The sequence below is a fragment of the Hevea brasiliensis genome, unplaced genomic scaffold (assembly GCF_030052815.1).
Source record: "Hevea brasiliensis isolate MT/VB/25A 57/8 unplaced genomic scaffold, ASM3005281v1 Scaf638, whole genome shotgun sequence".
In the NCBI taxonomy this organism is placed as follows: Eukaryota; Viridiplantae; Streptophyta; class Magnoliopsida; order Malpighiales; family Euphorbiaceae; genus Hevea; species Hevea brasiliensis.
The window spans coordinates 562-24,820 of NW_026615182.1; the positions used below are offsets into that span (position 1 = coordinate 562).

The 24,259-nt window shown below is 30.8% G+C and overlaps 1 protein-coding gene and 1 pseudogene across 1 annotated transcript; both read right to left on the minus strand.

Annotated features, from left to right (window-relative positions):
- Positions 1-4,928: 4,928 nt before the first annotated feature.
- LOC110645227 (receptor-like protein 9DC3) lies at positions 4,929-7,981 on the minus strand (annotated as a pseudogene).
- A 9,891-nt stretch (positions 7,982-17,872) lies between these two features.
- LOC110645226 (receptor-like protein 9DC3) lies at positions 17,873-21,293 on the minus strand. Its single transcript, XM_058142672.1, has 5 exons — positions 20,861-21,293; positions 20,579-20,798; positions 19,269-20,510; positions 18,477-19,164; positions 17,873-18,116 (listed from the first exon to the last, which is right to left on the minus strand). The coding sequence occupies exons 1-5, from the start codon at positions 21,275-21,277 to the stop codon at positions 17,873-17,875; spliced, it is 2,811 nt and encodes a 936-aa protein (XP_057998655.1). The 5' UTR covers positions 21,278-21,293.
- Positions 21,294-24,259: the final 2,966 nt, after the last annotated feature.

Genomic DNA, 24,259 nt, shown 5'->3' on the forward strand with positions numbered 1-24,259 from the left:
CATAACAAGTGAAATTTAATTTCTATGACATTTATTTCCACAAGCATTTAATTAGATGGATTCTTAAGTCATTACTAGCATTTTTTTTTGGCAATTTATTTTGATAGAAACTTAAAACTTCACAGTTTTGGAGACAATTTTAGTACTATTAAGCTTAGCATAAAAATAATGATAAATTAAAAACTCAAGTATATATATTTTTTTATTTCATAAATTATGATATGTATGAAAAATATCCCTTGGACCAATTGAAGTGAGATCTTGACAAAGTTGCTGAAAGAGAAAATGTCCTCACCTTCCAACTAACGTTGAGCTAAGTTCAAGTGTTCCATGATGCAAAATAGCTCCTAACCGGTTAATGTAGCATGTCACAAGGTAGTGATTAGGCTTTTTTTTTTTTTTTTTTTTTTAATTATTCATAGGAGCTCTAAAGATTGTATAATATTTGGTTGATTACAAAACAGAAGATAGTCCTTTCTATTAAATAACTTTCACCATATAGGTGATAACTCACAGTTAGTAATTAGGGAACGTCAAATTCGAAAACTTCTTATTCCCTACACCTTTAGGTATAGTAATTAGCTGATTTAGGTAATCAATGCAAATATGTATGCATATGCTATAACAATTTCAAGTTTAGAGATTTTGATTTTAAGAATTTCGAGTAGTGGATTAAATTTTTAGTTTATTTATTTTTTAGTATATATTTTATTTTTGATTAATTATGAAACTTCGAAATTTTGTAAATTGTAATGTTCAAAAGTTTGTTATTTAAAATATTTAAATAGTTTTATTATATAAAAGTATAAATTTTTTTCATATCAATTTCAGTTTATTGTTGTTAGAATAATGCTTTTGGATTGCACGTAACCTTGTTTTACTAATTCAAAATTGGAATGTTTCCTTGTCAATAATTAATTACTATTCTTTAGGAAACTGTTAGTCTTACTTGAGATTTTGTGGATCACGTAATCAGCTGCTAGGACTTAGAATTTTTATTGAATTTATGTTATTCCAAGTTCTATATATGTAAGCTTGATGAATCAAATAAAATATATCTTCTGCTGCTATATTCTATTATTCTCTTCCATATATACCAACAATTGTCTTAAATTATCACTAGAATAAAACTTTTATCCTCATTAGGAGGAATCCATCAATGTATGAAGACAATCCTATAAAAAAAAAATAAAAATGAAAATAATCCTGCAAGTATTTTTAATTAAGTATTAGTCTTGAGTAGTAAATGATATTGCCATAATTAAGTATTGTACTACTACATGTCGCTTCTACTATTGCTTAAAGCTTTGGAATTGTGTATGCAATGCAATCTTTACTAGTGCCAGAATATACAAAGAAGATGTGTGTGTTGTTCTAGTTATTGGTAGATTAAAGGAATCTTATCTTGCAACTTACAAGTTGAAGGAGAAGAAATTAATTAATTAAAAAAATTAAGATGTTAAGGATTTCTCAATTCCACCTTTAAAGAGTTCAAGTGTGCGTGTGTGTGTGTGTGTATTTTATATAATAATAAATGACATTCAAATTTTAAATATCTTAATTAAAATTAAAATATATCTACTTCTAATCAGAGGAGATCTCCTTCAGAATAGAGCCCCAAGGTTGTGATTAATAACATAATAAGCCTTCATTGGTACGTGGCAATGGTAGATCAAATTCTATTTTTTATCATATTCTGCACCGTTCTTTACGCAAAACAAGTGAAATTTAATTTCTATGACCTTTATTTCCACAAGCATTTAATTGGATGGACTCTCAAGTTTGACTTCGCTTTTCTTTGATCGTTAGACATATCAATCCACTTCTAATTTGAATGATGACTTAAGTCTTTTATTCACCATATTCTACACCATTCTTTAGGCCAAACAAGTGGAATTTAATTTTTATGACATTTATTTCTACAAGTATATAATTAGATGGATTCTCAAGTTTGACTTGGTTTTTCTTTGATTACTAGACAATATCAATCAATTTCTAATTTGAATGATGACTTAACTCTATTCTTCTCCATATTCTACACCATTTTTTAAGCATAACAAGTGAAATGACATTTATTTCCACAAGCATTTTATTAGATGGATTCTCAAGTCACTACTATAGCATTTTTCTTTTTTACAATTAATTTTCATTGAAACTTAAAACTTCATAGTTTAAGAGATGACTTTATTACTATTAAGCTAAGCATTACTTGTCTTTTTAATTATAAATGTTGACATTACTAACACATTAAAAAAAAGAAAGAAAGAAAGAAAGAAAATTATTCTTCTCCAATGAAAAGAGAAGCACAATACCATTAATGTCGTTCAAGGTTCACTGCTAAATAGATTATTCTATCAGTTATTTCAAATGTTATTGTACATAATATTTCTGGATTTATTTAAATATATAGTTAAATCCTTGAATTTTTTTTATAAGCATATATATCATTAACCAAAAGTCAGGAAAAACATAGCATACCTCGCTCATTTAAACCCTGGCCATTAGACCTCCCCAGTACAACTTTTTATTATATTAATTATCCTTGAACTTCTTAAAATACATAAATGTGCAATTTCTAATTTTAGTATTTTAATTAATCAAAACGGATTTCACATAATCATAACATTTTACTCCATATAGATATCACCCCATAATTTGTAGGTTGATATATCATTAATTCTGTAATTTTGAAGACATTATATTAGAGCACTTAATTGTCTTAATTAATTAAAAATAATGATAAATGAATAACTTGCGATATATATGAAAGATATCCCTTGGACCAACTGAAGTGAGATCTTGACAAAGTTGCTGAAAGAGAAAATGTCCTCACCAACCAACTAACATTGAGCTAAAGTTCAAGTGTTCCATGACGCAAAATAGCTCCTAACCAGTTGATGTAACATGTCACAAGGTAGTGACTATGTTTTTTTTTTTTTTTTATTTATTTATTTAATTTAATTTAATTATTCATAGGAGGTCTGAAGACTATATAATATTTGGTGGATCACAAAGCAAGAGATAGCCCGTTCTATTAAATAACTCTCACCTTACGGGTGATAAACTCACAATTTGCATAATTAGGGAAAGTCTCGAGAACATCTTATTCCTTATACCCTTAAACAATTTAGGTAATTGATGCAAATATGTATACATATGCTTTAACAATTTCAAGTTTAGAGATCTTGATTTTAAGAAATTCAAGTACTGGATTAGTTTTATAGTCAATTTTTTTTTTTAAAACTTTTATGAAATATTTTATTTGTGATTAATTGTGAAACTTCGAAATTTTGTAAATTGTAATTTTTAAAATGTTTTTTTTATTTTTATTTTAAATATTTAAATATTTTAAATTTTTTCATATGAATTTCGGTTAATTATGTTATATTGATCTCTAGATTAAAACTTTTATCCTCAATAGGAGGAATCCATCAATGCATAAAGACAATTCTATAAAAAAAAAATAAATAAAAATGAAGACAAACTTCACTTGTGCCAGAATAATCATAGGCTGGAATTTGGGCTTTTATTCCAAATTTGTGTTTAAAATATATTTTAAATGATAGAATTCTTTTGAATTTTCTTAAAATAATAGGAGCATGACGAGTAGGTAGGACAAGGTTAGTTTTCTCCTTTTTTCCATCCCTGCCTCATTAGGTATCAAGGAGGAGGACCCAAGTGAAAATGGCCAAGGAGAAGGTAAATCAGGAAGCGATTTCTCATTTTAATTCTTTAATTTTATAATAAATAAAAATATATACTTAAAATATTTTATCATAACGTACAAATATACATCATATGAACACAAAAATTAAGGTGGATCGAAGTGGAGATGGAGGCAGGAAGCCTTAATCTCATCCTTGCCCCATTACCATTAATGGAGTGGAATTTCTTTTTGATTGGGCTGCTCACGTACTCACATTAGACCCATCCATAAGGGCGCAAATTGGGAGAGCCATGGTTATGATCAACGGGATCCCAAATCTTGAAGGGGGCCTTGGATAGACCAGTTTAAATATGGTGTGTGACCTCGGTGATTTCATTCAACTGAATGGCAGTAAGTCAATTGCACTTAATTAGCTTGGTTAGGTTTGGTATAAGACAAAATTTATTATCTTCATTTTTTCAGAAAAGGAATAGAGAGAAAAACAAAATAAAGTCATGCATGCTGCAACAATTAAAGAACCTACTCAGAGCCTCTTGCAACCGCATCAATCCAGCTAAAAAAGAATGGGCATAATGTGCCAGTCAATCAGCACATAAGTTGGCCTCACGATAAATATGCTGAAAATGGACCTACCGATCCTTGTTCAACAAATGGCAAATATAGTACAAGATTGATATATTGTAGGTCAATTGCATTCGAAATAAAGGAATATACAGTTAGAATATAGCTCAAGAATAACAAAATAGAAATTAAAATCTAACACAAGTTCCCAATCTTAGACATACAAAAACTTTCATTATTTTAAGAAAACTTATATATGTAGAAAACAGAGACAAAGAGAGAAGCATTTATATAAGAAAACAGAGACAAAGAGAGAAGCATAACAAGATAAATTTTTACATGATAGAACAATTGTGCTAGATTTGCCCCCACATTCACATGTGCTATGCATCTAACACTGTATCTTCATTTGGCCGCATCTTCTTAGTTATTCTTCACCTACCTAACAAGGTAGAAAATTCAAAAAAAAAAAAAAAGAATTGTATGCAAAGCATAATTTATAACAAGAAGATCAAATATTGTGCTAATTAACAATAAGAATAATTTATTTCCTAAAAAAACAATTTATGCATATTTATATAAAAAGAGATTAAAAAAAAAAGAAAAGAAAGCTAATTAACCTGAAATTATATGCAAAGCAAGAAATATCACGAAATATTACCTGCAAACACCAGTCACATTGAAAGTTTCCCTTTGAAGATTAATTGCTAAATCTTTTTGGCTTTCGATGCCCTTCACCTTCAACCATCCTCACAAACCATGTAGGTTTTCTTGTTTTAAACACAACATATCCCATTACAACACCAAATATTACTCCACATCCATACCCTGCCAATACAGCTTTCCATCCAAATCCATTTTTAGACTTGGAATCAATTTCTTTTGATGATGTTGGTTGTTGCCTCTCCCCATTGTCACATTTTTCCAGCGGAAATCCACACAATCCCAAATTCCCTTCATATGAAGTGTTATCAAATGTGTTGAACTGCTTTCCTTCGGGTATAGGTCCTTCAAGTTGATTATGTGAAACCCGAAACACTTCCAAAAATGTCAAATATGTCAATTGCATTGGAATCCTTCCAACAAGAAGATTTGAAGAGAGGTCTAATGATTCCAAATTGCTCAAATTCCCCAATGATGGTAATATTGCCTGTGAGTTGATTGTGAGATAAGTTGAGCAATTTAAGTGATTTAAGTTTTCCAATTGACTGTGGGATTTCCCCTGTGAATTTATTGCCCGACAAATCAATGGATGTAAGAAGTGTTTGGATTTTCACCAACTCAATCTCTAAGCCTTTGAGTGTCAGACTCACAGAATAATCATAAGAAGAATGATTTGGCGCCCCCATGTATTTCATATTCAAATCAAAGATCATCATTGCCTTGAAATTGTTGAAATACTCCGCAGGTAGAGGTCCGCTAAACAAGTTGTTGGAGAGGTCAAAAATTCGTAGCTTTGGGAATGAATAATTGGCAGAGGTCCCTTTCACCAAACCATGAAATTTATTGGATTTTAGAATTAGAATTTGTAGCTTCGAAAGTGTTTCCAGAAAATGGGGGAATGTGTCATCTATATTATTGTTTCCGAGATCTAAAATTTCCAAATTTATACAATTGGAGATGGAAGGTGGGATTCTCCCTTGCAATTGGTTACCATTGATTTTCAAATATCTCAAGTTGCTGCCTACTGAAAACGTTTCAAGGATGGTTCCATGGAATTTGTTCATGCCCAAGTGCAATACTGAAAGATTGTTGCTGAAATTTCCCAAACATTGTGGCATGGAGCCGTTCAAACTATTGTTTGACAGGTCAAGAATTTGAAGAGAATTTAACTCGCAAAATGCAGAAGAGACTTCTCCTATCAATTTGTTGGATGAAAGAATAAGAACATTCAAGTTCACAAGTTTGAAAATTGAACTTGGAATTCGGCCATGTAACAAGTTGTTGGATAAATCGAGGTACACTAAACTTGAAAGCCTGCTTCCTTGGAAAGTGATGGGACCTGTAAAATTGTTTGAAGTTTGTAAAATAATTAGGAATTTGACCACTGAGATTGTTGTTTTGGAGTTCCAAAATTTGATACTGTAAATGAGGAGGGAAACTCACCATTAAAATTGTTATAGGAGAGGTCCAATGAAGAGAGTTCTTTAAGGCTTCCAAGTGAGGATGGAATTTGACCACTGAGATTGTTGTTGTTGAGCCACAAAATATCAAGCAGTTTAAGGTTTTCAAAGGAGGAGGGAATCTCACCATTAAAATTGTTATAGGAGAGGTCCAATGAAGAGAGTTCTTTAAGGCTTCCAAGTGAGGATGGAATTTGACCACTGAGATTGTTGTTGTTGAGCCACAAACTATCAAGCAGTTTAAGGTTTTCAAAGGCGGAGGGAATCTCACCATTAAAATTGTTATAGGAGAGGTCCAATGAAGAGAGTTCTTTAAGGCTTCCAAGTGAGGATGGAATTTGATCACTGAGATTGTTGTTGTAAAGGTTCAAAGTATCAAGCTGTTTAAGGTTTCCAAATGAGGAGGGAATCTCACCACTAAAATTGTTATAAGAGAGGTCCAATGAATAGAGTTCCCCAAGGCTTCCAAGTGAGGATGGGATTTGACCACTGAGATTGTTGTTGTAAAGGTTCAAATATCAAGCTGTTTAAGGTTTCCAAATGAGGAGGGAATCTCACCATGAAAATTGTTATAGGAGAGGTCCAATGAATAGAGTGCCTCAAGGCTTCCAAGTGAGGATGGAATTTGACCGCTGAGATTATTATGAGAGATGTCCAAGTTAATGAGTTGAGTCAAGTTACCAAACAATTCCAAAGTTGAACCTCCAAAGTTGCAGGCACGAAGTTCCAGTGTTTCCAAGGACTTTAAATTACTAATGAAGTCATGGTCTAAATATATTGGAATTTTTGTCCCAGAAAGAGACAAGGAACGGAAGGAGTTATTCCAATTATGCCTAGGTAGGGAACCAGTGAGATCTTCATTGCCCGATAAATCGAGCAATTGGAGGTTTGGTCGTCGAATTATGTTGTCTGGGAATTTCCCTTGCAATTCACAAGAGGAGAGTGCAAGTGATGATATAGAAGATGACAAATTCATCAAGGAACTAGTTGCAACCGAAGACAGGTTTAAATAACTTAGGTCCAATTCCTGTAACTGGGTTAGGTTTTGAACAATCTCGTTAAAAACAGTGGCTTTGAGTATCAAATCATAATTACTTGAAAGATCAAGCGAAACCAAACCAGACAGATAAGAAATTTCTAGTGGAATTCGGCCCTCAAAAACAGAGTAGTTTAGGTTAAGATATGATAAATTAAAAAACTGGCCAAACTGAGGTACAATTTGAGAGCCGTTGAAATGATTGTTAGAGAGGTCAAGCTTTTGGAGATGAGGAAGGAAGAAAAGAGTATTATTAGAATGGATGGTACCATAGAGCAAGCTAGAAGAAAGGTTAAGGCCAATTACATTACCAGTTTCTATGTCGCAAGCGACCCCATCCCACCAGCAGCAATCCTTGCCCTCTTTCCAAGACCCTGTCTTTGGATAAGGCTTGGGGTAAGGGAAATCCCAGGGAGAGGCATCACTTGTGATGGAAAAGGTTTTCTTGAATTGGAGCAAGGCAAGACTCTGGTCATGCTGGCACAGCATGGCAGCAGAGGAGGAATTAAAAGAAAAAGATAGAGAAGAAGCTTGAAAATGCAAGTGAAACAAAAAGAAGCAGAGAAAGTGAGCAAGCCAAAGTAGACTAGCCATGCTCTTGAAGTGGAAAGCAAAAGTTGAAAAGTTTGAGTTATTAAAAAATCAGTGTAAATATTTGGAATTTATAATCCGAATGGAGAGAGGAAAAATAATTTCTATATTATGAGTTATTTGTTTGCAGTTCTGTAGGACGTGAAGACCGAAGACCAAAGAAGCAGACAAACACTATTCTTTTACCATTTTTTTTAATGGAACTTTTATTTTTCTTTCTTTAATGATTATAATAGAGTTAGACTTTACACTAACAAAAAAGACATTAGATTTTTATACTGTAGATTAGTTTAAACAACAAGACTACTTCAAATTACAGCCTTTTTGCTTTGATCTTAATTGAATATCAGATGCTCTATATCACAGCCTTGCATAGTTTATTATTATTAGCTAATTTTTTTTTGTTATATATTAATTTTTAAAACATTAACAAAAAAGGTTTTCTCAACTCCTATATGAGGAGATATACAACTTAATTTGCATTACAGTGCACATGTGGTTATATATATATATATATATATATAATTAAATGCCTATACTAGTGGTTTAATATGGTCTTAAAATTAGTAAATTAGCTATAATTAAGGAAATCGAAAATTTTAAAAATATTATTTATTAACACGATATTAAACGTTCGATTCTATATTATTAAAAATAAATAAATTAGTGCATAATTATGTTAGATATCAAATACCTAGCCTCTTCATCCTTTTACAGGTTGCTTTGATTTCTCCTAGACACTCATTTTCTTTCTCTTTTTTTACTCTCCTCTCTTGCTTTCTGCATTTTAAGATTGATATTTTTCATTCTTCTCTTTCTTCCTCCCCAAAATTGAGGTAATAAACACATAAAACATAAAATTAAAGAAATTTTGTATGGTGTAACTTAGTTAATATATTTGTACTTGTTTTTATATTTCTCTAATATATATATATATATTTCCAATTTATCATAGAAGCGAATTATTTCCAATTTATGTATTTATTCAACAAGACTTATAACTACTAATGAATATAATTTTTAGGAGTATCACTTGCTAAAGGATTCACAAAAATAGTAATATAAAAGTCGCTTCTATCAAGACAAGTATGGCCGTGAAGACCAGGGCAAGCATTTTAATGGCTTCAATTTCTCCTGTTTTTAACAATGAAATATTAAAAATAATAATTTTAATATTAAATAATTTTTGTTTCATGTACTTCAATTTCTTTTTTTATTTTTTTATTAAAATTTTAAATAATTTTAATATTTAAAAATTATATTTTATTATTAAAAAAATATTTTATTAGATGTTGAAAGTATATTTTTTTTTATTTTATTTTTATTTATTTATTTATTTTTTACAATTCTCTTTAAAAATAAAGAAGATTGTATACTGGTAATGATTGCATTCAAACCTCTAATCAATAAATTGATGCATGAGCATGAGGTACGGATTAGCTAAGCTAAAATCTGAATCTGCTATTAAAAAATAATATGTATTCGTCAGCTTCCAGTCTTGCTCTGCCAAATGTGAAGGAGACTTTGCATCTAGAAATAGTTTGATCTATTTCAATCCAAGCGCAGGCGTGAACGCCGGGGCAGGGAGTTAATGAGTAATGACCTTATCTATTTCATTGTTGAATGTCTACTGCTATCTCAATCCAAGCTTCAAAGGAGGTTTCAGTCAATTCAAGACGACTTATTTTGAAGATAATGTTCGGGAGTGTCAATTTCCATAGGGTTTCACTTTCCATAGTCTACTATTTCTATCAAGACAAGTATGACTACGAGGACGAAGGCATGGGTTTTAAAGGCTTCAACACTCTATTTTCCCTTGTCCATTTTCTCGAGATAAAGACTTGTCATTTTCAATTATAAAATAATGAAGCTTTAATTAGCAGAGTCGAAATCCTAATCGATAAAGAATAATGAAGCTCCTTACCCACTAGATTAACTTCATTCAATTTATTAGGTTATGCAATGAAAATATTGGTTTGTAATCTCAAATTATATATATATATATATAATGATAAAAGACATTCAAATTTTAAATATCTTAATTACAATTAAAATATACATACTTTTAATTAGAGGAGTATCTCCATCAGAATAGAGCCACTAAGACTCTGATTAATAACATAATAAGTCTTTATTCACATGTGGCAATCGTAGACCAAATTCTTTGGTGCATGTGAATTGAAGTGAAACACATTTTCTGGCTTTGCTTTTCTTTGATTATTAGACATATCAATCAACTTCTAATTTGTATGATGACTCAACTCTATTCTTCATCATATTTTACACCATTCTTCACGCATAACAAGTGAAATTTAATTTTTGTAACCTTTATTTCCACGAGCATTTAATTGGATGGATTCTCAAGTTTGACTTCGCTTACTTTGATTGTTAGACATATCAATTCGCTTCTAATTTGAATGATGACTTATGTCTAGTCTTCATCATATTTTGCACCATTCTTTAGGCAAAACAAGTAGAAATTAATTTTTATGGCATTTATTTCCACAAGCATATAATTAGATAGATTCTCAACTTTGACTTAGTTCTTCTTTGATTATTAGACATATCAATCAATTTCTAATTTTAATAATGACTTACCTCTATTCTTCACCATATTCTACACCATTTTTTAAGTATAACAAGTGGAATTTAATTTCTATGTCATTTATTTCCACAAGCATTTAATTGGATGGATTCTCAAGTTTGACTTCGCTTTACTTTGATTGTTAGACATATCAATTCGCTTCTAATTTGAATGATGACTTATGTCTAGTCTTCATCATATTTTGCACCATTCTTTAGGCAAAACAACTAGAAATTAATGTTTATGGCATTTATTTCCACAAGCATATAATTAGACAGATTCTCAACTTTGACTTAGTTTTTCTTTGATTATTAGACATATCAATCAATTTCTAATTTTAATAATGACTTACCTCTATTCTTCACCATATTCTACACCATTCTTTAAGCATAACAAGTGGAATTTAATTTCTATGCCATTTATTTCCACAAGCATTTAATTAGATGGATTCTCAAGTCACTACTAGCATTTTTCTTTTTTACAATTAATTTTGATTGAAACTTAAAACTTCATAGTTTTAGAGATGACTTTAATACTATGAAGCTTAGCATTACCTGTCATTTTAATTATAAATGTTGATATTACTAACATATAAAAAAAATAAAAAAGAAAGAAAGAAAATTATTCTCCTCCAATGCAAAGAGACCAAGCACAACACAATGAATGTCGTTCAAGGTTCACTGCTAAATAGATTATTCTATCAGTTATTTCAAATGTTATTATACATAATATTTCTATATTTATTTAAATATATAGTTAAATCCTTGAATTTTTTTTTTGATAAGCATATATATTATTAATCAAAAAACCAGGAAAAATTTAGCATGTCTCGCTCATCTAAACCTCGATCATCAGGCCTCCCTAGTACAACTTTTTATTGTATTAATTATCCTTGAACTTCTTAAAATACGAAAATGTGCAACTTCAAACTTTAGTATTTTAATTAATCAAAACGGATTGCACATAATCATAACATTTTACTCCATATAGATATCACCTCATAATCTGTAGAATGATATATCATTAATTCTGTAATTTTCAAGACGTTAATCAGAGCACTTAATTTTCTTAATTAATTAAAAATAATGATAAATTAAGAAGTATATATTTTTTTCTTTCATAAATTATGATATATATGAAAGCTATCCCTTGGACCAACTGAAGGGATAATTTTTTATATATTCCAGTTTCCAACCTATCATATCCGTTTCCCAATCCCCACTATCGTCTATAGAAAGCTCCTGCCCTGAATCAGCCCTATCAAAATGTAGTACTTTGAAAATACATAAAAATAATATATTTTTATATACTAATAACTCGAAAATGTTGGGCATTATAGTAATTTACTAACAATTAAGGCAATTGACTCAATAGTGGCACGACTATGACGAGATGGGAGAAGGTGGTCCACTTAATAATGCCCAAATAAAAGAAAAAATATATATATATATATATTTATTCTATAGTCAATGTTATTATTTATTAACTAATCACTTTATATATTTTAAAAATTATATTAATTAGCTTTTATCATTTAATTTTATAAATTAGTAACTTATGAATAATTTGCAACCGTTACAATTGAAAAAAATGACTAATTAATTGATTTAATAAAACTTTATAAATTAATTAATATAATTTTAAAATGTAAAAATTAACTTATGAATAATAATATTTATAAATTAAATAATAATATAAATATTTAATTAAATTAAATTATTCAATTTCACCCTGTTAGTTAACGGAACAAAACTTCATGAATAACTAAAATGTAGAAACCGACAAAAATTAAGGAGTAAACTGGAAACCAAAATATATATATATATATTGGCTGAAGATATGAACTGTGGCCCAATATGACCTACTTATTTATTATGATCATTAAAATACTAAAAAGTAGGAGGACACTTGTCCAGATATCAATGGTGAAAAGTTACCCCCACAACGGAAAAGACACGCGAAAATAAAGTAAATAAATAATAAATAAAAAGGCTCCTAGTGCCTTTACGATTGTGGATACTGTTGTATGGAAACGACAACAACCCGCAGGCTATTGCCAGAATCCAGACCAATATATTTTTATAAGTCGCAAAACTGCGGCGAGAAGCTCTTTCTTTTACAAAAAAAAAAAAATTATCCCTATCTGTCTTATGGACTAACTTATTTATCTACGCTTATCCATGATTTTAACACCACACCCGGCGCGGCATGGAGCGCCACTTTCGTGAACGCCTACACCCTTTCATATTTCTCACTATACTCGGCTCCATGTAAGACGTCATAAGTAGAGAACACTCCAATGTTTATATCATTTGAATCAATATCTGTGATTTAAATTTTTACGCTGGTTATCACTCAAAGAACCCTCCTCCTTTATCCGGACTTGGGATGGGCTAAGCACAAACTATTTAGGCGGAGTTAATAAAAGCATACGACATAAAATTAAAGAAATTAAACATATATTTTTACCTGTTTTTATATTTCTCGAATTTATATATATTTTTCCAATTTATCATAGAAGTGAATTATTTCCAATTTATGTATTTATTCAACAAGACTTATAACTAGCAATGAATATAATTTTTAGAAGTATCACTTACCAAAGGATTCACAAAAATAATAATACATTATAAAAGTCGCTTCTATCAAGACAAGCATGACCGTGAAGACCAGGGCATTCATTTTAATGGCTTCAACACTCTAGTCTATTTTCCCATGTCCGTTTTGCTGAGATAAAGGCAATGACTTGACTCATCTTTTTCAATCAATTCATCTCGTTTATTAATCCATTGAAGACATTTTTCTAAATGGTCCCTGAACATTTGAAGGCTTGATAGAGTAGAAATTAGGCTGCAAGATCACAAGATCAGACATAAATTAGAATTTCAAATTTAAATGAAATTCAAAGTGCATTGGTTGCTACGATTGCTATCTCAATCCAAGCTTCAAACGAGATTTCACTCAAGAAGACTACTTATAACCACCAATGAATATAATGCTTGGGAGTATCACTTTTCCAAAGGCTTAACAAAAGTAATAAAAAGTATACAAAAACACATAAAATTTCATTAATTTCAGAATCAAATATCTCATATGAGAATTGCATTTTATTAGTTGGTTGCAGAAGTCTTAAGCAATGTCCAGGTGCTTTACTAAATTTTCTTTGGAAAAAAAAAAAAATCTAATAAGCCCATGTACTTTTAGTTGAAGGTTAAATAAGTTCAAATAAAGTTTTTGGCTAAATGAGGGCAGAATTTTATTAAGACCAAATAAATCCCATTTTTGTCAAAAAATTAAAATATTATTTTCTCTATTTTTTAATAATAAATTATTAAAAATAATAATTTTTATTTACCATGTTCTTCAATTTTTTTTTAATTTTTCTTTAATTAAAAATAATAAATAATTTTTAATATTTAAAAACTAAAAAATTATATTTTATTATTAGAAAAATAATATTTTATTAGATGAGGATTTATTTTGCCTTAATTAAAAAGTTCAGTCTTTATTTGATCTAAAACTGAATTTTAAACTTATTTAGCACTTCATTGAAAGTACATGGACTTCTAATCAATAAATTAATGCATAAGCATGAGGTTAGGATTAGCTAAGCTAAAATCTGAATCTGCTATTGAAAAATAATATGTATTCGTCGGCTTCCAGTCTTGCTCTTCCAAATATGAAGGAGACTTTAAATCTAGAAATAGTTTGATCTATTTCAATCCAAGCATAGGCGTGAACGCCAAGGCAGGGAGTTAATGACCTTATCTAGTTCATTGTTCAAAGTCTACTGCTATCTCAATCCAAGCGACAAAGGAGGCTTCAGTCAAGTCAAGAAGACTTATTTTGAAGATAATGTTCGGAAGTATCACTTTCCATAGGGTTTCACTTTCCATAGTCGACTATTTCTATCAAGACAAGTATGACTACGAAGATGAAGGCATGGGTTTTAAAGGCTTAAACGCTCTATTTTCCCTTGTCTATTTTATAGAGATTAAAACAATGACTTGACTAGTCATTTTTAATTATAATATTAAATTTAAATACCTTGTCATTTGATATTTACACCTATTCAAATAAAAAATTTAAAATAAAAATCATTGACACACCTACCCATTAGGCCAGCTTTCCACACCATTTCTTGGGGTGGGTTGAAAACGACACAACCCGTCAAGTGGGGGGGCAAAGAAACAGTGATTTAGATTGCTAATTGCTATGTGTTAAGCCATGAACTCTCTCTGGAGTCCTGGAAGACACATCCTACTAACTAAATCCTAATAATGAAGCATTCTCCAGCTGCGTCAAAATCCTAATAATGAATTTATTAGGTTATACAATGAAAATATTGGTTTGTAATCTCATATTATAATTAAAATATATATGTAAATGAGATTTAATTTATTTTATGTAATTATAAAAGACTTTCAAATTTCAAATATCTTAATTACAATTAAAATGTACCTACTTTTAAATAGAGGAGTATCTTCATCAGAAAAGAGCCATTACGACTGATTAATAGCATAATAAGGTTTTGTTGGTATGCCAAATTCTTTGGTGCATATAAATTAAAGTTAAACACATTTTCTGACTTTACTTTTCTCTGGTCGTTAGACATATCAATCAACATCTAAATTGAATGAAGGCTTAACTCTATTCTTCACCATATTCTACACCATTCTTTATGCATAAACCTTTATTTCCACAAGCATTTAATTGAATGGATTCTCAAGTTTGACTTTGCTTTACTTTGATTATTAGACATATTAATCCACTTCTAATTTGAATGATAACTTAACTCTATTCTTTACCATATTCTACACCATTCTTTAAGCATAACAAGTGGAATTTAATTCTATGACATTTATTTCCACAAGCATTTAATTAGATGGATTCTCAAGTCATTGCTAGCATTTTCCTTTTTTATAATTAATTTTGATTGAAACTTAAAACTTTACAGTTTTAGAGATGATTTTAGTACTACTAAGCTAAGCAGTACTTGTCCTTTTACAGGTGATAAACTGCCAATTAGTAATTAGGGAAAGTCGAATTCGATAACTTCTTATTCGTTACACCTTTAGGCATGGTAATTAGCTGATTTAGGTAATTAATGCAAATATGTATACATATGCTATAAAAATTACAAGTTTAGAGATTTTGATTTTAAGAATTTCGAGTAGTGGATTAATTTTATAGTTTATTTTCTTCTTTTATTTTTTAGGAAATATTTTATTTTTGATTAATTATGAAACTTCGAAACTTTGTAAATTGTAATGTTCAAAGGTTTGTTATTCAAAATATTTAAATATTTTTATTATATAAAAGTATAAATTTTTTTTTTTCATATTAATTTCGGTTAATTATGCTAAATTATTTCTAGAATAAAACTTTTATCCTCATTAGGAGGAATCCATCATGTATGAAGACAATCCTATAAAAAAAATAAATAAATATGAAGATAATCCTACTAGTATTTTTAATTAAGTATTAGTCTTCAGTAGTAAATGATTTTGACATAATTAAGTATTGCAGTACTACATGTCGCTTCTACTATTGCTTAAAGCTTTGGAATTGTATATGCAATGCAATCTTCACTTGTGCCAGAAGATACAAAGAAGATGTGTTTTCTTCTAGCTATTGGTGGATAAAAGGAATCTTACCTTGCCAGTTACCCCACGAAGGAGAAGAAATTAAATGTAATGGAAGAATTCTTCAATAGTTTCAGTTTTCATGAATTTCTCCAAAATGATTATGTTATTGGCCACACCAAATTTTTCATGTTTCAACTTTCACCTTCAAGTTCAGGCGTTACACGCGCAAAGGATAATCATGGGCTGGAATTTGGGCTTTTAATCCAAATGTTACTAATCACTAATTGGTAGTTTATTGATTAGTTTATTAATATGTCCTTAATAATATACATTGAAAAAAAATATCCATTAGTTCTAACAATAATTGGAAAGTATATAAGGAAAAAGTTAAACAAAATTTATTACCTTAACTTTATTAACTATATTTTCTTGAATTATGTAAAATATAAGTAAGCCCATCTTTGTGGGACGAAGGGATGACAATTCAATTTTGTCCAGTAAAGGATCTCAAACAAATATTTTTATAAAATCTGTGTTTAAAATATATTTTAAAATGATAGAATTCTTTTGAGTTTTCTTAAAATAATAGGAGCAGGACGAGTAGGTAGGACAAGGTTTGTTTTCTCCTTTTCCGCACCTGCCTCATTAGGTATCAAGTGAAATGACCAAGGAGAAGGTAAAGTAGGAAGGGATTTCTTATTTTAATTCTTTAATTTTATAATAAATAAAAATATATGCTTGTAATATATTATCATAACCTACAAATATACCTGGCTATGATCAATGGCATCCCAAATCTTGAAGGGGACCCTGGATAGACCTGGTGTGTGACCTCGGTGATTTCATTCAACTGAATAGCGGTAAGTCAATTGCACTTAATTAGCTTGGTATAAGACAAATTTATTATCTTCATTTTTTTTAGAAAATGAATAAAGAGAAAAACAAAACACAAAGACTAACAAAGGACAACTTTCTGAAAGGTCACGCATGCTGCAACAAATAAAGAATTCTACTAAGAGCTCTTGCAACCACATCAATCCAGCTAGAAAAGAATGTGCATAATGTGCCAGTCAATCAGCACATAAGTTGGCCTCACGATATATATGCTGAAAATGTAACTACTGATCCCTGTTCAACAAACGGCAAATATGGTCCAAGATTGATATATTGTAGCTCAAATTGGGGGTTTCATTCAAAATAAAGGAATATACAGTCAGACTATAGCTCAACAACAACAAAATAGAAATTAAAATCTAACACAAGTTCCCAATCTTAGACATACAAAAACTTTCATTATTTTAAGAAAACTTCTATATGTAGAAAACAGAGACGAAGAGAGAAGCATAACAAGATAAATTTATACATGATAGAACAATTGTGCTAGATTTGCCCCCACATTCACATGTGCTATGCATCCAAGACCGTATCTTCATTTGGCCGCATCTTCTTACTTGTTCTTAATCTGCCTAACAAGGTAGAAAATTCATAAAGAAAAAAAAGAATTGTAAGAAATTCATAGTAAATGTATAAAATCTTATAACAATAAGATCAAATATTGTGCTAATTAACAATAAGATAATTTATTTCCTAAAAAAACAATTTAAGTATATTTATATAAAAAGAGAAAAAAAAAAGAAAGCTAATTAACCTGAGATTATATGCAAAGCAAGAAATATCACGAAATAGTACCTGTAAACACCAGTCACATTGAAGATTAATTGCTTAATCTTTTAGACTTCGACGCCCTTCACCTTCAACCATCCTCACAAACCATATATGTTTTCTTGTTTTAAACACAACATATCCCATTACAACACCAAATATTACTCCACATCCATACCCTGCCAATACAGCTTTCCATCCAAATCCATTTTTAGACTTGGAATCAATTTCTTTTGATGATGTTGGTTGTTGCCTCTCCCCATTGTCACATTTTTCTAGCGGAAATCCACACAATCCCAAATTCCTTCATATGAAGTGTTATCAAATGTGTTGAACTGCTTTCCTTCGGTATATGTCCTTCAAGTTGATTATGTGAAACCCCGAACACATACAAAAATGTAAAATATTTAAATTTCATTGGAAAACTTACAAAAATAAGAATTTAAGAGATGTCTAATTATTCCAAATTGCTCAAATTCCCCAATGATGGTTGAATATTGCCTGTGAGTTGATTGTGAGACAAGTTGAGCAACTTAAGTGATTTAAGTTTTCCAATTGACTGTGGGATCTCCCCTGTGAATTTATTGCCCGACAAATCAATGGATGTAAGAAGTGTGTGGATTTTCACCAACTCAATCTCTAAGCCTTTGAGTGTCAGACTCACAGAATAATCATAAGAAGGATGATTTGGCGCCCCATGTATTTCATATTCAAATCAAAGATCATCATTGCCTTTAAATTGTTGAAATACTCCGCAGGTAGAGGTCCGCTAAACAAGTTGTTGGAGAGGTAAAAAATTCGTAGCTTTGAGAATGAATAATTGGTAGAGGTCCCTTTCACCAAACCATGAAATTTATTGGATTTTAGAATTCGAATTTGTAGCTTCGAAAGTGTTGCCAGAAAATGGGGGAATGTGTCATCTATATTATTGTTTCCAAGATCTAAAATTTCCAAATTTATACAATTGCAGATGGAAGGTGGAATTTTCCCTTGCAATTGGTTACCATTAAAGTTCAAATATCTCAAGTTGCTGCCTACTGAAAACGTTTCAAGGATGGTTCCATGGAATTTGTTCATGCCCAAGTGCAATACTGAAAGATTGTTGCTGAAATTTCCCAAACATTGTGGCATGGAGCCGTTCAAACTATTGTTTGACAGGTCAAGAATTTGAAGAGAATTTAACTCGCAAAATGCAGAAGAGACTTCTCCTATCAATTTGTTGGATGAAAGAATAAGAACACTCAAGTTCACAAGTTTGAAAATTGAACTTGGAATTCGGCCATGTAACAAGTTGTTGGATAAATCGAGGTATACTAAACTTGAAAGCCTGCTTCCTTGGAAAGTGATGGGACCTGTAAAATTGTTTGAAGTTTGTAAAATAATTAGGAATTTGACCACTGAGATTGTTGTTTTGGAGTTCCAAAATTTGATACTGTAAATGAGGAGGGAAACTCACCATTAAAATTGTTATAGGAGAGGTCCAATGAAGAGAGTTCTTTAAGGCTTCCAAGTGAGGATGGAATTTGACCACTGAGATTGTTGTTGTTGAGCCACAAAATATCAAGCTGTTTAAGGTTTTCAAAGGAGGAGGGAATCTCACCATTAAAATTGTTACAGGAGAGGTCCAATGAAGAGAGTTCTTTAAGGCTTCCAAGTGAGGATGGGATTTTACCACTGAGATTGTTGTTGTAAAGGTTCAAAGTACCAAGCTGTTTAAGGTTTCCAAATGAGGAGGGAATCTCACCACTAAAATTGTTATAAGAGAGGTCCAATGAATAGAGTTCCCCAAGGTTTCCAAATGAGGAGGGAATCTCACCATTAAAATTGTTATAAGAGAGGTCCAATGAATAGAGTTCCTCAAGGCTTCCAAGTGAGGATGGAATTTGACCACTGAGATTGTTGTTGTAAAGGTCCAAAGTTTCAAGCTGTTTAAGGTTTCCAAATGAGGAGGGAATCTCACCATGAAAATTTTTATAGGAGAGGTCCAATGAATAGAGTTCCTCAAGGCTTCCAAGTGAGGATGGAATTTGACCACTGAGATTGTTGATGCGGAGGTCCAAAGTTTCAAGCTGTTTAAGGCTTACAAATGAGGAGGGAATCTCACCATTAAAATTGTTATAGGAGAGGTCCAATGAATAGAGTTCCCCAAGGTTTCCAAGTGAGGATGGAATTTGACCACTGAGATTGTTGTTGTAAAGGTTCAAAGTATAAAGCTGTTTAAGGTTTCCAAATGAGGAGGGAATCTCACCATGAAAATTGTTATAGGAGAGGTCCAATGAATAGAGTTCCTCAAGGCTTCCAAGTGAGGATGGAATTTGACCACTGAGATTGTTGACGCGGAGGTCCAAAGTTTCAAGCTGTTTAAGGCTTACAAATGAGGAGGGAATCTCACCACTAAAATTGTTGTAAGAGAGGTCCAATAAAAGGAGTTGTTTAAGGCTTCCAAGTGAGGATGGAATTTGACCGCTGAGATTATTATGAGAGATGTCCAAGTTAATGAGTTGAGTCAAGTTACCAAACAATTCCAAAGTTGAACCTCCAAAGTTGCAGGCACGAAGTTCCAGTGTTTCCAAGGACTTTAAATTACTAATGAAGTCATGGTCTAAATATATTGGAATTTTTGTCCCAGAAAGAGACAAGGAACGGAAGGAGTTTTTCCAATTATGCCTAGGTAGGGAACCAGTGAGATCTTCATTGCCTGATAAATCGAGCAATTGGAGTTTTGGTCGTCGAATTATGTTGTCTGGGAATTTCCTTGCAATTCACAAGAGGAGAGTGCAAGTGATGATATAGAAGAAGACAAATTCATCAAGGAACTAGTTGCAACCGACGACAGGTTTAGATCACTTAGGTCCAATTCCTGTAACTGGGTTAGGTTTTGAACAATCTCGTTAAAAACAGTGGCTTTGAGTATCAAATCATAATTCCTTGAAAGATCAAGAGATACCAAACCAGCAAGATAAGAAATTTCAAGTGGAATTTGGCCCTCAAAAACAGAGTAATTTAGGTTAAGATATGTTAAATTCAAAATTGGCCGAACTGAGGTACAATTTGAGAGTTGTTGAAATCATTGTTAGAGAGGTCAAGCTTTTGGAGATGAGGAAGGAAGAAAAGAGTATTATTAGAATGGATGGTACCATAGAGCAAACTAGAAGAAAGGTTAAGGCCAATTACGTTACCCGTTTCTATGTCGCAAGTGACCCCATCCCACAAGCAGCAATCTGTGCCCTTTTTCCAAGACTCAGTTTTGGGATAAGGCCTGGGGTAAGGGAAATCCCAGGGAGAGGCATTACTTCTAATGGAAAAGGTTTTCTTGAATTGGAGCAAGGCAAGACTCTGGTCATGTTGACACGGCATGGCTGGAGAGGAGGAATTGAAAGAAAAAGGTAAAGAAGAAGCAGCTCGGAAATGCAAGTGAAACAAAAGGAAGCAGAGAAAGTGAGCAAGCCATAGTAGACTAGCCATTCTCCTGAAGTGGAAAGCTAAAGTTGAAAAGTTGAGTTACTAAAAAATCAGTGTAAGCATTTGGTATTTATATTCCGAATGAAAGAATTTTGGAGTTTGGAGGGAGTTTCCTAAAGTCTGCAGGGCGTGATGACTGAAGACCAAATAAAGAAGCAGATAAATGACTCGCTCTTCTTTTACTTTTCATTCTTCAACACTTATAATTGTGTTGGACTCTACACTAACAAAAAATATTTATTATTTTAAAAAAAAATTTCTTAACTCCTATAGTAGGAGACGTAACTGAATTTGCATTGCTCAAGAGTCCACACAAGTTTAAATAATAACAGTAGTAATCTAATATACATTATAATGCTAAAATTGAGAAATCATAGTTATAATTAAATGCCAAGTGGTTTAATATGGCATTAAAATTAGTAAATTAACTTTAATTAAAGGAATTGGGAATTAGGAAAATATTGTTAGGAAAAATAAATTATTATTATTTTATAAAATTCATTCTCCTTTTACCTTTTCTTGTTTCTTAGTTGTATAGTTATTTTATGATTTGTTTGGATTGAGAGAAATGGAGAGAAGGGAAAAAATGATTTCTTCAATTCTTCTTGTTTAGACATTAAGTAGGATACAGAAAGAAGGAGAATAGAAATAAAATTTCATCTCTCAAATCCTTTTAATTAATTAATACAAAATATTTTCCTTCAAATTGGAGTGAAATAGAAGAAAATGTAGGAATACGAAAATGTTATTCATATTAAATTTTCTTTCTTTTTTTCTCTTCATTTTACCTATTAACTTCCTCTTTATTTCGCTGCACAATTAAGGATACAACAAAGGGTCAGATACCAAATATAGATTTTGAAAGTTTAAAATATCCTCTTCCAGGTGCTTCAATTTCTTCTACATCCCTTTTTGACACTCTCCTTCCTTCATTCACTCATTCACAATCAAGGATTGACTAAGCTAAATATGAATTTGCTATGAGAAAAAAAAATTATGCATTCTTCAGCCACCAGTCTTGCTCTTCCAAATGTGAAGGAGCCTTTACATCAAGAAATAGTGTGATCAGTTTCAATCCAAGCATAGGCGTCAATGCCAAGGCAGGGAGTTAATGACCTTAACTAGTTCACTGTTCAAAGTCTAATGGTGCAATTGCTATCTCAATCCAAGCTTCAAGTCACGTCAAGATGACTTATAACCATCAATATGTTTGGAGTATCAATTTCCGTAGGGTTCACAAAAATAACCTTAAGTACACAAATATATGGTACTAATCAACTGCTTCAATGAAGACAACTGTGGCCGTGATGACAAAGGCATGGATTTTAATGGCTAAACACTCCGTTTTCTCTTGTCCATTTTGCAGAGATAAAGCCTGTGACTTGACTTGTCATTTTCAATCAATTCATCTCTCTTCCTAATCCATTGAAGACTTGTAATTAGGGGCGTTTCGGAATAGAGGCGCTAAGACAATGATTAATAATATAATATATAAGTCTTTGTTCATATGTGACAATAGTATCTCAAATTCTTTGGTGAGTATAAATTAAAGTTAAACACATTTTCTGATTTTGCTTTTTCTTTGATTGTTAGACATATCAATCAATTTATAAATTGAATGATGAATTCTTCTTCTTCATTATATTCTACACCATTCTTTACGTATAACGAGTGAAATTTAATTTCTATGACATTTAGTTTAACAAGCATTTAATTAGATGGATTCTCAAGCCTGATTTTGCTTTTCTTTGATTATTAGACATATCAATCAATTTCTAATTTGAATGATGACTTAACTTTATTCTTCACTATATTCAGCACCATTTTTTTACGCATAACAAGTGAAATTTAATTTCTATGACATTTATTTCCATAAGCATTTAATTAGATGGATTCTCAAGTCATTACTAGCATTTTTTTTTGGCAATTGATTTTGATAGAAACTTAAAACTTCACAGTTTTGGAGATAATTTTAGTACTATTAAGCTTAGCATAAAATAATGATAAATTAAAACTCAAGTATATATTTTTTTTCATTCATAAATTATGATATTTATGAAAAATATCCCTTGGACCAATTGAAGTGAGATCTTGACAAAGTTGCTGAAAGAGAAAATGTCCTCACCTTCCAACTAACGTTGAGCTAAGTTCAAGTGTTCCATGATGCAAAATAGCTCCTAACCGGTTAATGTAGCATGTCACAAGGTAGTGATTAGGCTTTTTTTTTTTTTTTTTTAATTATTCATAGGAGCTCTAAAGATTGTATAATATTTGGTTGATTAGAAAACAGAAGATAGTCCTTTCTATTAAATAACTTTCACCATATAGGTGATAACTCACAGTTAGTAATTAGGGAACGTCAAATTCGAAAACTTCTTATTCCCTACACCTTTAGGTATAGTAATTAGCTGATTTAGGTAATCAATGCAAATATGTATGCATATGCTATAACAATTTCAAGTTTAGAGATTTTGATTTTAAGAATTTCGAGTAGTGGATTAAATTTTTAGTTTATTTTCTTTTTTTTTTTATTTTTTAGTGTATATTTTATTTTTGATTAATTATGAAACTTCGAAATTTTGTAAATTGTAATGTTCAAAAGTTCGTTATTTAAAATATTTAAATAGTTTTATTATATAAAAGTATAAATTTTTTTCATATCAATTTCAGTTTATTGTTGTTAGAATAATGCTTTTGGACTGCACGTAACCTTGTTTTACTAATTCAAAATTTGAATATTTCCTTGTCAATAATTAATTCCTATTCTTTAGGAAACTGTTAGTCTTACTTGAGATTTTGTGGATCACGTAATCAGCTGCTAGGACTTAGAATTTTTATTGAATTTCTGTTATTCCAAGTTCTATATATGTAAGCTTGGTGAATCAAATAAAATATATCTTCTGCTGTTATATTCTATTATTCTCTTCCATATATACCAACAATTGTCTTAAATTATCACTAGAATAAAACTTTTATCCTCATTAG

Bases quoted from the DNA above. Each gene is read 5' to 3' on its own strand.
- LOC110645226 (XM_058142672.1), bottom strand. From the start codon at position 21,277: ATGGCTAGTCTACTATGGCTTGCTCACTTTCTCTGCTTCCTTTTGTTT. The intron at 20,511-20,578 runs GTGAATTGCAAG...TCGATTTATCAG, and splicing joins ATCACTTGCACTCTCCTCTT to GCAATGAAGATCTCACTGGT. The intron at 19,165-19,268 runs GTGAGTTTCCCT...ACAATTTTACAG, and splicing joins CTCCTATAACAATTTTAATG to GTCCCATCACTTTCCAAGGA.